The sequence below is a fragment of the Pseudonaja textilis genome, chromosome 3 (genome assembly GCF_049901715.1).
Source record: "Pseudonaja textilis isolate UNSWEBS1 chromosome 3, rPseTex1.2, whole genome shotgun sequence".
NCBI classification, from domain to species: Eukaryota; Metazoa; Chordata; class Lepidosauria; order Squamata; family Elapidae; genus Pseudonaja; species Pseudonaja textilis.
In genome coordinates, this window is record NC_141992.1 from 49,903,896 (window position 1) to 49,919,145 (window position 15,250).

The window sequence follows — 15,250 nt, forward strand, 5'->3', positions numbered from 1 at the left end:
TTGAAGATAAGGCTGAAAAATAATACCATAATCTTCATGATTCAATACCTCTGGTGGCCTCTCTGGTAAGGAACTTACTGGACAACTTAATTGCAAGCCTAATCCTACAACGTCCTTAAATTCTTCAAAGAGTTATGTGAATTGATAGAAAGATCTTACCATTAGTCTTTCATTCTTATAATTACTGGCTATAAAATCGCCCAGTGGTAATTGAACATGATTTTTCTAAACCTGGCCAGTCTTTACAGGTCATTGTTTTCTTACTTTAGCAAACCTATCTGTTTTGCACAAGCATAAGTGACATATATCTAGAAAACACATTTTCTTCATGCAGAGCAGGGGTGTCAAACTCAAGGCCCACTGGAGCTTAGATCTGGCCCGTGAGGCCAGCCTGGAAATAGCAAAGGACCGGCCCGCGATGCCTCTGCTAGCAAAAATGGGGCATGGGTGATGGGTGGCCCCTCCACACTCCATTTTTGACCTGGATGCACCCTGCCAGCCAAAATGGATGCGGGGGCCCCATCCCCATTTTGGTTGGCAGGGTGCTGCATAGTTCAGGCTGAAAATGGGGCCTAGAAGGGCCTCAGGCAGCCCCTGCACCCCATTTTTGCCAGTAGAGTGCTGCAAGAAGCCATCCGTCCCGTCTCCTCCTCCCCCCAGGCAGCCCGTGGAGTACAACTACAATGCTGATCTGGCCCTCCAAGAAATCCAGTTTGACACCCCTGATATAGAGCTTGGCCTTATCATGTGAAGGTAGAAGCCCAGAATCATATGATAACCACAAAGCTATTTGTCAGCTTTAGGTGACATCTACTGTGCATCCATTACCTCAGTAATGCAGTCTTCATGAGTGACTACTCGCACCACATCCTCCAAAGGAAGTAGAGATGTGCATTTGATTTCTGTGTATACGTTTTTGCCTTCAGCACAGGCAGCCAGCAAATCCACCAGAGAGATATGGTACATGAGGGGACTGTTCTCCTCTATCCCATCCCGAGCTGCTGTCATCATTTCCAACATGTTGACGAGAGACGTCTTATCATTATAGAACACCACAACATCATCTCCAGCATTTGTAATCTACAGCAAAGAGACAAGGAGTCTAAGCAAAAGAACAAGACTCTGCTTAAATATCTATTTTGTGGCTCTCTCCAGCCTACTTCTCATGTGCCATATCCTGATCATGGAGTTGAGCTCAATCCCTGGAGATTACATCCATGTTACTGTCTTAGTAAGAATTCACCATTACATTATTTCAATTTTTCAATCTAATCCATGTCTCTGAATATTTCCCCGAGGGTCCTCCATTCAAATACTAGCCAGATACAACCATGTTTAACTTTTTTCAAGATCAGTCACAGTCAGCAAGGTCCTACCACTTTTTCTGTAATATCATAGTAGAGTTTACTCATAATACATTCAGAGCAAATCTACTAACAGGAGATATTTTCCTATATTGATTCTTTTTTTCCCTCTTGTACCTTATCTTTTAAGACAGTATGGTCTGAAGCTCCTGGGGCTGAAATAGCCTTAGCAGCATATGATCCTTGCTTGTTTGGCTCTAGGTGCAGTATATCTGTATCCTTCTAGAATATTATTTTCTCCTAAATTCCATTGTATGGGGGCAGTATACAAATACTATCAGATGAATAAAACTCTATGTTATGACATTAGCTGTCCTAGGACAAAATATAACAGAACTGTTATACAACAACTACTCTTCCAATTTGCAGATTTTTTTAAAAAAAATCCTAATACAAATTTGTATTTCCCCTGGCAGGGGGAAGAGTAAACCATATCAAGGAGAACCTAAGTCTGTTTAAAATTGACGACTTTAAAATGCTGGCTGGTAACCTCTGGGAACTGAAGCTGCTAAGTCTGAAAAACATTGAATTAGAGGATGGTGTTTGAATGGTTCTTATTCGTATATTACTATACTTCTTAACAGAGGTATCCCCAGCTTAGTTCTACCTCTTTTCCATCACAAGCCCCATCATCCCTGACCACTGACTATTCAAGCTGAGTTCAAATGAGCCTTCTAGTAAAAATATATGAAAAAAGATGGTTGCAAAACAGCAAGCAAGAATAGAAAGGATGGGAAATGGGTATGAATATTTGAACATCTGGATGTGGCATCTGTTGCACTGAGTAATAGTATCCCCATACACTCACCACTACGGCTCTGTTTGTTTCGTGTAATTTGCAACCATTTTATATACAGGAATAAATGTACAGAGTAAGTATATGCATTACAAAATTGAAAAAGAAATGGTTACATTAAATAAATATTACACTGACAAGCTGCTAAATGGCTTAACGTATCCCTATAGATTTTATATATTAATAGCCATTTAACAAATCAATTCCCAATTTGGAAGACCATAATCTTAGGTTCACCATGGTTCAACTCTTCATTATTTAAGCTTGACAGATAATTGGAGGAAGACTTCACACCTGATTATAAGATCAGATAGACAGCCTTTTATATGTTTTTTTCCCAAGGCCCATTTTTGTACTATTTTAGTACTTTGTATTTCTTGTTTGAGGAAGGCTGAGCAAGAGGTTTGTGAGGAATAAATATTTCCTGAAGTTCTTCATGCAGGAATGGGGATTGTCCAAATCAGAGCCTCACTCTGCAATTTCTCAGGGACAGTTACCGGACTACATTTAACATTACCTGGTTTCTCCCTGCTAATCTACAATGGCTACCCCTTATTTATGTGAAACATTTCCTAGTCTGTTTCTCTGTATTTTATCCCGTTCCTCTTTTCTACCCTCTTTCCCAGAGATCTGGAATCTCACCTCAGTCATGATCATGTCCTGGCATTTCTTAATGTACTTGCCCTCAGCCTTGATGATAGTGTGAAGAAAGTCAAGATACTGAACATGGCGCCCATGTGTGGCCAGACAATGGATGAAGTGTTGCAGCACCCCTTCGCTGATCTCAGAGCATAGCTGATAATTGTTCAGAAAGATGTGCTGCATTGTCTCTGCTTCCAGGAGCTGACAAGATAAGAATTCAAGAAACAATTGTCATCACTCATATGTATCTAAACCCAATGTGTAATGTAGATTACATACATTCAGTAAAACATTTGGAAGAGCTTCATAGACACTCAAAGAATTTGCTAACAAACTGTAGTTTTTAACATGAGAGAAAGTACTAATCATGCAATACATGGGAAGTAATAATATGATGATAATTAAATAAATTTTAAATGACATTTAATTCAAATATTTTTGTCTTAAATTCACCCATCCCTCTCAGTACATTATTTAAAAGCTGATTGGAGCTCCATTCAAAATCCAAGAAAGAAATACTTAGACTCCTTTAATCAGAGAAAAGATATCTTTTACTGGAAATCAAGTGGTAGCAACAAAAGAATTCTGAATCTGAGAAAATGGGTGCGTAAATCACATATACAAAGTAATGGCAACGTTCCCACCCCCAATAGTTCAATTGGCTCATCCAATTAAAAGTCGTGTATATCATCATGTGGGCATCTCCAGGTGGTGATGAGGCTTCTGTCCATTGACCTTGACATAGTTTGATAAAGGGCTGCAGCTGCGCATAGCATAGGATAGAAACCTAAGCAAGAATGTACCCCCCCCCCCAGTTTATACAGTTCTATTTTGTAACACCTCCAGCTCACTTCCCATAACCATTCCCCCCTCCTCCCCCCGTTACTTATGACAGCCGAAAGATGCAAAGCAAAGGGAGAAAATCTTGAAGGCTGACACTTTGGCTCAAAAGAGATTATGCACTAACATTAATCTTAATCAGTTTTTTTTATTATTCATCTGTTTATTATCTTGTATCAACTCTTACAAAAAGCCCGATTTCTAATTCCTTCTGGTTACCATAGTCAGGTGCAATCTCAAAATGTTGTGAGAATAAAATAGAAGGTGGAAAATAAAGCACCCGCCTTGTCTTAGACTAGGAAAGAGCCACATCATTTCACTGAGTGGAATTTTCTTTGTTTGTGTGTGGGAATGACCTCAGAGACAGGGGAAACAACTAAAGCCAGAGAAATGGTCAGACAAGAAGCAGCTTAGCCACAAAAGGAATGTCACAATGGCAAACATCTCAGAAGAGACCCTCCTTATTTTCTTGGGTTGTAAAAGTGAGAAGGGAGAAAAGCACTTCCAGGTTTGCAAGATTCTCCTAATGTAAAAGGTAAAAGTAAAGATAAAGGTTTCCCCTGTCCGGTCATTTCCAACTTTAGGGTGTGATGCTCTGTTTCTTAGCCAAGACAGCAAGCATCGTCCAAAGACACTTCCAAGGTCATATGGCCAGCATGACCATATGCCGAGGCACAAGGAATATTGCCTCCCAATGTAATCTTACACTAAATAGAGTAAGTACATCTGGTGATGCTTCCTATCTGGACTACTGTCAGGATTCCAGCAATCACCCTAATTAAATCATGAGCCTCAAGCCAAACTTCAAAAAACTTCAAAGGATTTATTAGGAGCAACATGCTGGCATGACACATTAGGTGGCATCTTATTAACTTGATATACCTTGTGTTGTATTTTTATATATCCCCACCTCAAAACAGCAAGGTATTATTCTAACTGTTTTCAACAGACAAGGTCAAAGGGTTCATTCAAGGAGGAATCCAAATATTTAATGAAAAAAATGCAATTTGTATTTCATAAATAACTATTCTGCACAATGGCTTGGTTAAGAAGAAGTCCATATTAATTTGGCTTTACGGGTAATACAAGATATTGTACCACCTCAGCTGGATCCACCTGCATTTTCTTCATTCACTGCAACCCTTTGAAATATTTTTGCTACCACTTGCGGTTGTAACAGCAACATCAGTATTTTTAGGGCATGTTAATTTCCTATTTACCATTCTGAAAAAAACAGCCTGTCTCAGAAAACGCTATTGTAATAGCGGTACTTATGGGCAGCATCTGTAGAGAGCAGCTAATTTAAATTTTAAACATTGTTTGCCACCAAGGCAAAAATTCTCTGACACAATTATATTCAGAAAACCTTGCTGAGCAATGGAGAGCTTTACAGATTGGAAAAGAAAGTCTTAGGAGTGCTGCCAAATGCTTTCCTGTAAGCTTGTGGGCCGTAGTGACAGCTGCAGTAGCAAGAGCGACTCTGAAAAAGACATGGATGTAGGAATTATGATTGGATCCCTAAGCAGCAGATGGGAAGCAAAGTCTGTTACCCTTCTCAACCTGCTATGTGAATCACATGATTCATTATGACTAAACTGCAAGCCCAGCCCTATTTGGCCTTATAAATCATTTGATGCAATGAAGCTATTATATTTATTGTAAAGACTATGCAAGTTAATATGAGCAGAAATTGGAGAACTATCAGAATTTAACATTTCCAACATGTTGTTTTTGGAAAAATTTCTACCTTCTTTTATTTATCCCTTCTTTCTTACCCCAGGAGTAAGGAACAAGTTGAGATGCTTATGCAGAAGGGTCTGGTTTTCTTGGTTGCCCGCACAAAATTTCTGTAGGAACTGGTGGGTTAATCTTAAAATCTCCAACATCTTGGTATCACCCTGCATATGTTCAGAACAAAAGAAAGTCAGCTGCCTAGAAAAACTTTATAAATTCCTTCTTTGGAAGCTTTCAAGAAAATAAAAATAAGGAAAGAATTAGATATATAATTACTGTTTTTAAGGAAGATTGGACTAGACAATTCCCTGATTAATGCCTTTAAATTAAATTTATTACCAATAAGAACCTAAGAGCCCCCACCTTCTGCTATTCCAACCAAGTGTCCATCTTCCACTTGCTTCTTCCTACCTTCTCATAAGGGATTTGCAACAGATCCAGCATCACTTTGTGGGCATCCATATTTTTCAGCAAACGCTGCTGTTTTTTTCGCATCTGCTCACCAACACCACACATTTTATTTAGTCGCTCCAGAATCTGGACATAATAAAGAAAACATATATTGAAAGAAGGGATAAGAGAAATATACTCCACACCTCTGGTGAGGAAGCAAAGTAGACGTCTCTGAAGGAGCGAGAACAGTATTATGGCAGAGATTGGCAGCCAGTCAGTCAGTCAAGACATTTCAATGAAGCTCACTCCCATAAGCTATTTATATGGCTACAAATCCTTGTTTCCAAACCACTTTTGGAAACTGCTTCTTAATTGCCTTTCAACTATTAAGAACCTTTGGAGACAGATGTTTTATAATACCAATGAGTCCCTTCAATCCTTAGGGAAAGAAGTTTTAAATAAACATACACATACATACATATATAAGCAGCCAAAAGGATCGTATTAAGTATTAGAAGATGTGAAACAATGCAAAAATATTCACAACCAAAACATAGTAACTGGAAGAAAAATAACCCAGGAATGGAGCCCTAAAATAACTCTATATCTCCGCAGTATGAAATGCTGCGGACAGAGATAGAACAGAAGGGAATGAAAGAGAAACAGGGAGAAACGAGGAGGATAAGACAGAGTTTTTAAAGGTACCAAAAGAACCATCTAATTGGTTTTTGTTTTGTTTGTTTGTTTTGGCTTTTTTGCTTTCTTTTATTTTTGGGGGGGTTCATAATGAAATACACTGATAGATGTCTTCTGAGATGGAAGAGACAAATGTCAAGAATCATCAATGGGCAAATCCAAGATTTTAATATAACGAGAATCAAGCACTATAGGTATCCCCAAGGAGAACAGCAAACCTTGAGCTCTCCATTGCTCAGCAAGGTTTTCTGAATATTCCTTCAAACATTATTATTTGGGGTAAAACAGTAAAATAACCCTTAAAGTGTACCCTACTGAAGCAAAAGCAGATTTTCTATATTGTATGTTGGACAGACAGTGGCTTGGAGCAGTAGCTTATGATCCACTGGTACCATGTAGTCCTAGTTTGGCAGGTCAAGCTCTGGACAATTTGTAGCAATCCTTGAAGCGCTGGTCAGCAGTATTAGACATCTTTTGCAACACAGCCTGGAGCTGAGAACAACCCACCATATTATTTACTACTATTCGTATCTTGCAGATTGGTGATGGAACAGTACACGACAATCCTGTTGGGTAATTTATTTTTGCCTTCCAACTGCATGTAGGAGGGCTAAGGTGAGAAAGTAGCTTCAGCAGCTTTGCAATACAAAACACTTCAAAATGAGATTTTTATCATGCAATTGTTCTGCTTCAGTTCACAGACTTTTTACAGCACTCCAAATGATGTTGTTTTACATTTGTAATTCATCTCTGTTTTCTCACCACTGCTTCCATCTTTTTTCTTTCACCCAATCCAAATATCAGTTAAGGAGGAATTGGTGGAATAGACAATATAGCTGCAAAATGTCTTTTGACTGGGAGTGCTTTGACCTGTCTGTTTGGAAATGCCTGCTTAATCAAGTTCTGAGTTTCATGGAATACCTCACATTCTATTAATTTACATGCAAACTAATTGTGCTTCTCAATGTTCAAACTTCAACAGCTATAAATGAAAGAAGTTAGAATAGGAATTCCTTTCATGATACTGAAGTTCTTCTCCAAGGACTAAGAAAAGGAGAAGCCCTGAGATTTTTTTAAAGGAGAATCTTGTCTCACAAATAGATAGCTCTTGCCTCTGGTACCTCAACTTCATATATTACACTTGGACTAGATTAATCCTGATTTTATTTTATTTTCAGTATAAATTTGAAGTATCTTCATACTCCTGCAACGAAAGCTCAGAGTTTCTTTATGTACTTCACTGGCTGAACAGTAATAGTGTTTTGTTATTATTTTGTCTTTTTGAGTTATGCACAATGCCCCGGGATCTCTTGTGAATAGCAAGTGGCTTATACACCTTATAACTATGTTCAGAAATAAAGATTTTAGTCACTCAGCCAAAGTCACAGGCAACACATATGTATCCTGGGACTACATAATATTGTATTACAGAGCTCTCCTGTGTGTCTCATTTGCTTTTGTTAACAAATCCTCTTCGTCCCCATGTGCTTGAGTCAGCAATATTTCCCCACATTTTGTCTAGTGAGAGTATCAGATATAACTGCTTACCCCTTTTATGAGCTGATAGTTCTCACTGCTTTTTTCTCCAGAGGTCCCGGGTTCCTCATCTGTAGTACGCTGGAAGGATTAAAGGAAGATAGAGTATTTAGATGACTACATATCACTTAAAGGAGGGGAAATCCACCCTGGTCCATTTTCCATGAGTTGTCCCATTACAATTCAATTACCAAAAACTAAACCAACTTTAAAAACAAATCTGCTATGCTACAAACTGGTTTTAAGCTGATGGAATTAAGTCTGCATAGTTTATCAAAGCTGTATTATTATCTAATAATGATGATTTCCCCCATTGGTTTTCTTCTCACTATTCTTGATAAGTTTAGGATAATATTCTGTGTTCTGGTTAGAACAGTCCTCAGAGATTCATAATTTGCTTCCTGCCAAATATTTATTCAATAGTAAATTCACCTTTATTGCTATGTAAACTGAAGATTAAAGCCCCACCTATTTTCAATCCAGATATACTTTTGTGTTCCCTGCCTTATAACTGGTGTGAATTTACCTCTTTTTTCTCTTTCTTCTCCCCTTCTTGTCCATTTTCTCCCTTGGAGTTACCCTTCTTTTCCACCCAGAGTTCTGACTTTTCCACCATCATACGAAGTTTGTCCAACTCTGACTTGATCACTTTGTAGTTCTCAACATCTTGAGCAGAGATAAGTAGCTGGACCTGATTGAAGTTACCATAAAGAACATCAGCTCATTCTGCTTATGCTGGTGGCAAAGGGATACAAGGTGAAGGTCTATGGCTTATGATTCAATTGTCTTTCTCATAAGGGCTGATGGGATTTAAGACTGGGGATTCATTTCTTTTTATGATGATAATTTACATATATTTCTGATCCACAAAGGAATCCCTTCAGAAATAATATATAAATAAAGAAGGGCATTGCTTCCTAGCATGCAGTAGTTCCACTCACAGTACAACATCGCCATTGTCACCCTTGTGGATTTGGCAAAAGATGTAAAGTATAGCATTCATTTGAAGAAGGATATAGCTTCCTTTTACGTTGAACTATGAATAGGGTTGAAACCAGTGGAGGATTGAAACAACTTGAGGTAGTGATGGTATTAGGGGTAAGACCAGCTCATAGAACCTTGCTCCCTATATGATAGGTATATGGTGGTTTTCTTGCAGACATTTCATTCTCATTCTAGGTAAATCATCAGTGTTCCAACACAATACCTCTAGAAAAATGACCACTGGTTTTATATGGTTAGTGCCAATATATCAACAGTGTGATAAATATAAATAATTCCTTCATTTACCATTTGAAATAATCTGGGTCCAGCAGTTTTTATATTTTTAACATACAAACTGGAAAACTATTGGCATCCCTTCTAGTATGCCAAACTTCTCAAAATGGATTTTAAAAAGTGTTTTCTAGTTCCATAAATCCTAATTAGGCCCAAAGAGAGTCAGCATGCTCAATAACAAAGCAAAAAACACATCATGTAAATTTGTTCCAATGAGAATGAACTGTAAAGTGAAAGGGTTTACAGAACTGCAAAATGTACCCACCACTAAGAGTTACACTGAGTGTTACCTGCTTAAAGGTGTGGAGGACTTCCTGACGCTGACTGAAATGTTTAAAGAGAAGCTGAAGAGAACCTGAGACAAGAGGTGGATAATCATGCATTGTCAAATGGATTAGTACGCGAAGAAACATACGTCCTCCTTCATCATCCACTTCTAACATACTGCTTGTTTTCCTGTAGCCCAAAGAGAAAAAGAAAGAAGAAATCATAACCAACCTCTGGCTTTGAATTCTCCATACGAGATGATGAATTGCTTTAGCTATGTATGGGAAAAGCAACAGACAGCAATAAAACTGACCAATACATTAAAACTCACCCAACCCCAAACATGGCTTCAGCCTGCTCCCCAATCCGATCCAGATTCATTGTTGCAGCTAGAAGAAAAGAAAGTGCATAAGAAACAAGAAACATAATAATTGGGAGGTGATGGGGGACAAAAAAGAAAAGACAAGGAAATGTCTGAACTAGCTCATCAACTGTTTCTCAATCACCATTATATTCAAGTGAAGAGAAAAGTAGATGATTTAGCTTTAAAATGTCTTAGATATGCCAAAGCAATGCAACATAGAGCAGATGAATTTTCTCTCTATATACAGTATGTAATCCTTAAGTGGGGGTAGCAGGGAGGGCAGAGTATCTTACATTCAGAGTCATCTTCTGTTGAAATGAACATGACCATTTCTCATTCTTTGTAATAAATCATTATGATCCTAAATATTCCCATTTCCTATATACAGTATATACCAGGGATCTTCAACCATGGCAACTTTAAGCCTGGAGGACTTCAACTCCCAGAATTCCCCAGCCAGCTTTGCTGGCTGGGGAATTCTGGGAGTTGAAGTCCTCCAGGCTTAAAGTTGCCATGGTTGAAGATCCCTGGTATATACTATTATCATACGATAGATCCAGATTTTCATTTAATGATCAAACATCCATTTACCTTTAGAACAATACTAAACACTAAGGCAAAATGAAGGCAGAAAAAAGAAATCTGACTTCAAATCAAAAAGGGAGGGGGAAAGTGCCAGGAGAAGCTGGAGCTTACTTGTAGAGTCAAAGGCTGGTGCTGTTCCATCTGCTGCACTGTCCTGCATGGGAAAAACTTCCACAAACTCCTTCTTGAACACTGAGAGCAAATAGGAGATCCTGTAATCCAGCCGCACGTTTAGAATGAACTAGGTGTAAGAAGAGAATACGAAAAGAGGATCAGTCTTGCCCAAGATTGTCCAACCTTTTGGCTTGCATGGGACATATTAACTGAAAAGGAATTGTCTTGGGCCACATATAAAACATATAATATAGTTAATGTATATAAATAAAATACTTCCTTTATTTTTTGTATATATTTGTATTATCTTATGGGACTACATTACTAACTGTCCAGAGCCACGTGCCCTAGGCCACAGGTTGGCCACACCCAGTCTAGCCCATTTACACATTTTTCTAGCCTTTTATCATTCCTTTCCCTTCTCTAAAGACATTATCATAAATGGTCCCAGCAGAAGCAGCTATTGTGTCATACAGTCATGACTCATAGTATGTAATTACAAAAATTACTGACTTGCTCTAACCTGCAATATCTCTAGAATTTTCAGTTTTGTTTCCATCACTACTATGTTTTCATTTTCTATGCTTCTTCCCCTATCTGCTGGCTCAGGAACAACTACGGCATTCATGTTCGATGAACCAAAGATGGACTGCTTCCTGCTCAGCATCATGGTAGACATCATCTGGCCAACCCCATGGATAGATCTTCGGACATTTTTCCCTAGGAAAGAAACCACATTTCACCAAACTTAATACTTGCTCCTGTGTTCAGTCAGATCATTGTTTGTACAGCAAATTAAGGATATGGATAGAAGAAATCCCCACTGTAATCTCATATCTGTGATGAATTTTTTGAACTATATCTCCTCCTCAATTAAGATTCATTACTTATTTCATAATTTAATTGATTTTAAACTTAAAAAGTATACAGTAGCTAAAGCCACTCAGTTTTTTTATATGTAAAGGGACCACTTTTTTCTGCACACATTATGAACATAAATAAGTGCATTACACTTTGCCTCATGTGTCAGGGCTTGCAGAACCTACCAGTCCCATCCTCATTATACATGGCCTGCATCATCAACTGAGGGTTCTGGACACAGTCTATGATGCCAAGAAGAGTCCTTGTCAAGCGCAGCAGTTCACTGAAGCTGTAGAAGCCAAAGTAGATGAGGTTGTGGGCAAGACTGACAACCTGGAAAAATGCCGGTTCAATATAGGGGAAGAAACCAAATTAGTTGACTGAGCACTAGCTCTAGAACAACAGAAAGCAGACACAGTGAAAAAATCACTTAAAACAAAATCCTGGATTCTTCTGAGTACGTAGAAAACAATTTCCAAAGAAACAAATGTGATCTTTGCTCTTGCCAGAAGCTGAAATTGTGCAATTAGCCTGTCTCACATGGGAGAAAAACTCCCACAACATATCAAAGGCAAGTTTCTCACCTCAAAAGTCAGTTTATTTTTCTCCTCATTAGCAAAAGGAACTGCTTCACTGACTACATTGTTGAGATAATCTTCCACAAACTCCATTGTGCTGGCAAACTTATTCTTCTTATCATCTCTTGAACTGTTCACACTGGAATCATAGCTACAAAACAAAGGAACTGAACGAATCAGAGGGATATGATTTGTAGTGTAAAATACCTTCTGCCTTTCATAATAAGATAACCTTATGCACATTTATTTAGAAGTAAGCCCTACTGCCTATAAATAAATTTCAGATTGGGGTCAAAATTACATACGTCAGTGGCTGCATTTATATTCCTATAATATGAATTAGCAGGACCTTCTAAATGCTATGGTGTCTCTTCATATGTCTCATTCCCTTTTCCCAAATAAAGATTTTTAATGGCTTACTCTTTGATGGTGATTGCAGTAGGAATCTCGGTCCACAGGCGTGCAAATTTCACAGGCATAACTTTCTCCTGTGGATCCCTGTCTACATGTACATGCAGCATGAGATGACAGAAAGAGGCTCGGAGGTCAAAGGGCAACATTTCATCTGCCATGCAGAGAAATATTAGCTCCACACCCAATTGTTTGGAGATTTCTTTGATGGCCAAGTATTGTCGATCCATGCACATGCGGGCAAATAGCTTCAATTGGTATCTGTGAAGACAAATGTAAAGTTGTGAAAAAGAAAGTGTAATGAGGATGAGAAAACTTAGTAAAGATTTGTCCAGCTTACATAGACTGTTCAGTAAGAGATAAAAGCTACTAAACTTGAAAAAATAAGTCAATGGTCAGACACAAGGAACATAGTTAGGCCACAGGAACCAAAATATTACCTGTAGTAACTCAAAACATTTTCATCATGGGCATTCCCTGCTCGCGCTTCCTGGGCCAATTGTCGGATGCTTTTCTCATGGTGATCATTGTTTCTGTCAGTCCAGGTCAACCAGACCTCCTCCTCAGAAAATTCAATACTCAGGTACTCATGAGTCTGAGACATCTCCTTCACAGGTCTCAATCTGAAAAACAAAAGTGCTTCCACTAACTTTCTAGGAAAAGAAATTACCTAAAGCCCATTTAATTCTGAGCTGAGTCAAGTGTGGTGAATTATTCTCTTCCTATCTGCCGCACTATCTTACTTTTAATTATTTTTTCTTCCAAAATTATTTAACTGCAAAATAATGGCTACAAAGTCATCTAACCATTTAATATTTGGAATATATTGATTCCTTCCAAGAGAGTATAATTAAAAGTATGTAACCAGCATTCCATATCTACATTTGAAGGAAAATGATCTTTATGAAATTTCCCTCTAAAAGTAAAAAAAAAGGGGGGGGGGGTTTGAAAGGTAGCCATCTCAGACTTCAGCTCAGTTTCCAACAATCCACAGTCACAATTTGACCAAATGAGATCAAGCCTACATTACTGCAGCACCTTTCAAGAATATTTTAATAAATATATTTTAATATAAAACTATTGGCCCAGCACGTTTATTTTTAAACACTCTGATATAGGCTGAAAATGACTTAGCATTGTCATAGCAGGATAGAAAAAAGAGTAGTAGTGGAAGAGGACAACAGTACAATTGTTCAAAGGAAAAAGAGCACACTGGATACTCACTCAGTTTGGATCAAGATATCAGTGTTCTTGGGGTCCAGGACACACTTGCATATCAGCTCTTGAGTTACGGGAATTGCTACATGGTTTGACACACACAAGTCTGATAGATAGTCCAAAAACCTGGAACAGAAGTAAAAGGTTCAGATTATCTTTCAAGCAAATTTGATGGGCCTTTTAGAAAATCCCACATTGCACAAAAGATGTAAAATGAAAAGGAACAACTGACAGGCTCTCTATCACACCCCTCATGATATGATGGAAATACGAAGAGTATCATATCACCTGGTTTTGGGCACCAAAACAAGGCAAAAACCATACTTCCTTGCTCCTGACTCTGGCCTATCTGTTTCCAATCCTGATCTGGAATGTAAACTATCCAGTCTTAAAAAAAAACATTGCTACTGTACTTTTACACCAGAAGGCAGAAAGATAGTAAAGAACCAGAAGGCATGAAGAAGCAACTTGGAAAGAACAACCCGCTCAACCCGTTTTTATTCCTGAGTAGTCCAACGTCAATAATCAGAGAAAATCAGAGCCAACTATGCTTAGGAGAAAATTGGAGTTGCCAACACTCAAACTAAAGCAATCAGAAGCTGGAAAAATTTCTATCAAATTCTGTAGTGCACTGATGTATTTTAATTCAAAGCAGTATAACAGCCCTTGTTTAACAATGGCAATTGGGACTAGCAATTCTGTTCTTAAGTAATACAATAATAAAGCACATCATAAGACTGCATTTGTGACCTTCTGCCAGCTTCCCTATTGACTTTGCTGGTTGGAAGCCCACAGCGAAGATTGCAAATGGCAATCATGGGGCCATGGAATGATGCAACGTCATAAATGTAAGTTGCCAGGCACCCACATCAGAAACACATGACTACTGGGATGCTGCAACAGCCACATCTACAAAGAAGAGTTATAAATGTAATGCAATGTATGAATGACCTTGGAAAATACTTGAGATATTGCCTAGGAAACAGACAAGATAGACAGGAGCTCACAGTCACTTAATTGAGAAAGAAACTTAGAAAGGGCCCACTCTCATGGATCAAACAGTTAAAAAGTGGAGATGGGAAGTTTGTTTTAGACTTGCAGGATTCTGTGAATGTAGTCTTACAATAAAGTAGAATTTTAGCTGGGTGGGCTGATATAAGTCCTCTGTTTTAGCTGGGTGGGCTGATATAAGTCCTCTGTTTTAGCTGGGTAGGCTGATATAAGTCCTCCTTGTTTGTTTGTTTTCAACAAAGACTACTTGTATTTACTTTCTTGGAAACTGATCCTTTACTTGGACCCGGCAATTATTTCTACTCTGGCTACTGAACCTAAGCTACCAATAAGGAACTTTACTCATCACAGACTTTGGATTAGATTGGGACTAGTTATTTATCCAATCCACTGTAAATGCCACCACCGATGTTGACCCTGGGAGATTAATAACTTTATCAAAGCCTTTACGCCAGTTCACTTTCCTTACAACTAATCACCTGAACACTATTTTGGATTGCCAATTATCCAACTCAGCAAACAAATCAACAATGAGCCTAAACTCTTAATTAATCTTTAACAT

General features: G+C 38.3%; 1 protein-coding gene across 2 annotated transcripts in view; it reads right to left on the reverse strand.

Moving 5' to 3' along the window:
• ITPR3 (inositol 1,4,5-trisphosphate receptor type 3) overlaps positions 1-15,250 on the reverse strand; it is a 110,926-nt gene that overhangs the window by 33,588 nt on the left and 62,088 nt on the right. For both annotated transcript variants that reach the window (XM_026716897.2, XM_087929607.1), the window contains exons 17-31: positions 13,684-13,803; positions 12,900-13,082; positions 12,469-12,720; positions 12,055-12,199; positions 11,656-11,803; positions 11,133-11,329; positions 10,607-10,736; positions 9,878-9,935; positions 9,570-9,735; positions 8,528-8,692; positions 8,014-8,082; positions 5,788-5,913; positions 5,418-5,540; positions 2,803-3,003; positions 829-1,080 (exon numbers count right to left, since the gene is read on the reverse strand). In XM_026716897.2, coding sequence (XP_026572682.1) covers positions 829-1,080; positions 2,803-3,003; positions 5,418-5,540; positions 5,788-5,913; positions 8,014-8,082; positions 8,528-8,692; positions 9,570-9,735; positions 9,878-9,935; positions 10,607-10,736; positions 11,133-11,329; positions 11,656-11,803; positions 12,055-12,199; positions 12,469-12,720; positions 12,900-13,082; positions 13,684-13,803 — 2,335 coding nt within the window. The remainder of the gene's footprint in view (positions 1-828; positions 1,081-2,802; positions 3,004-5,417; positions 5,541-5,787; positions 5,914-8,013; positions 8,083-8,527; positions 8,693-9,569; positions 9,736-9,877; positions 9,936-10,606; positions 10,737-11,132; positions 11,330-11,655; positions 11,804-12,054; positions 12,200-12,468; positions 12,721-12,899; positions 13,083-13,683; positions 13,804-15,250) is intronic.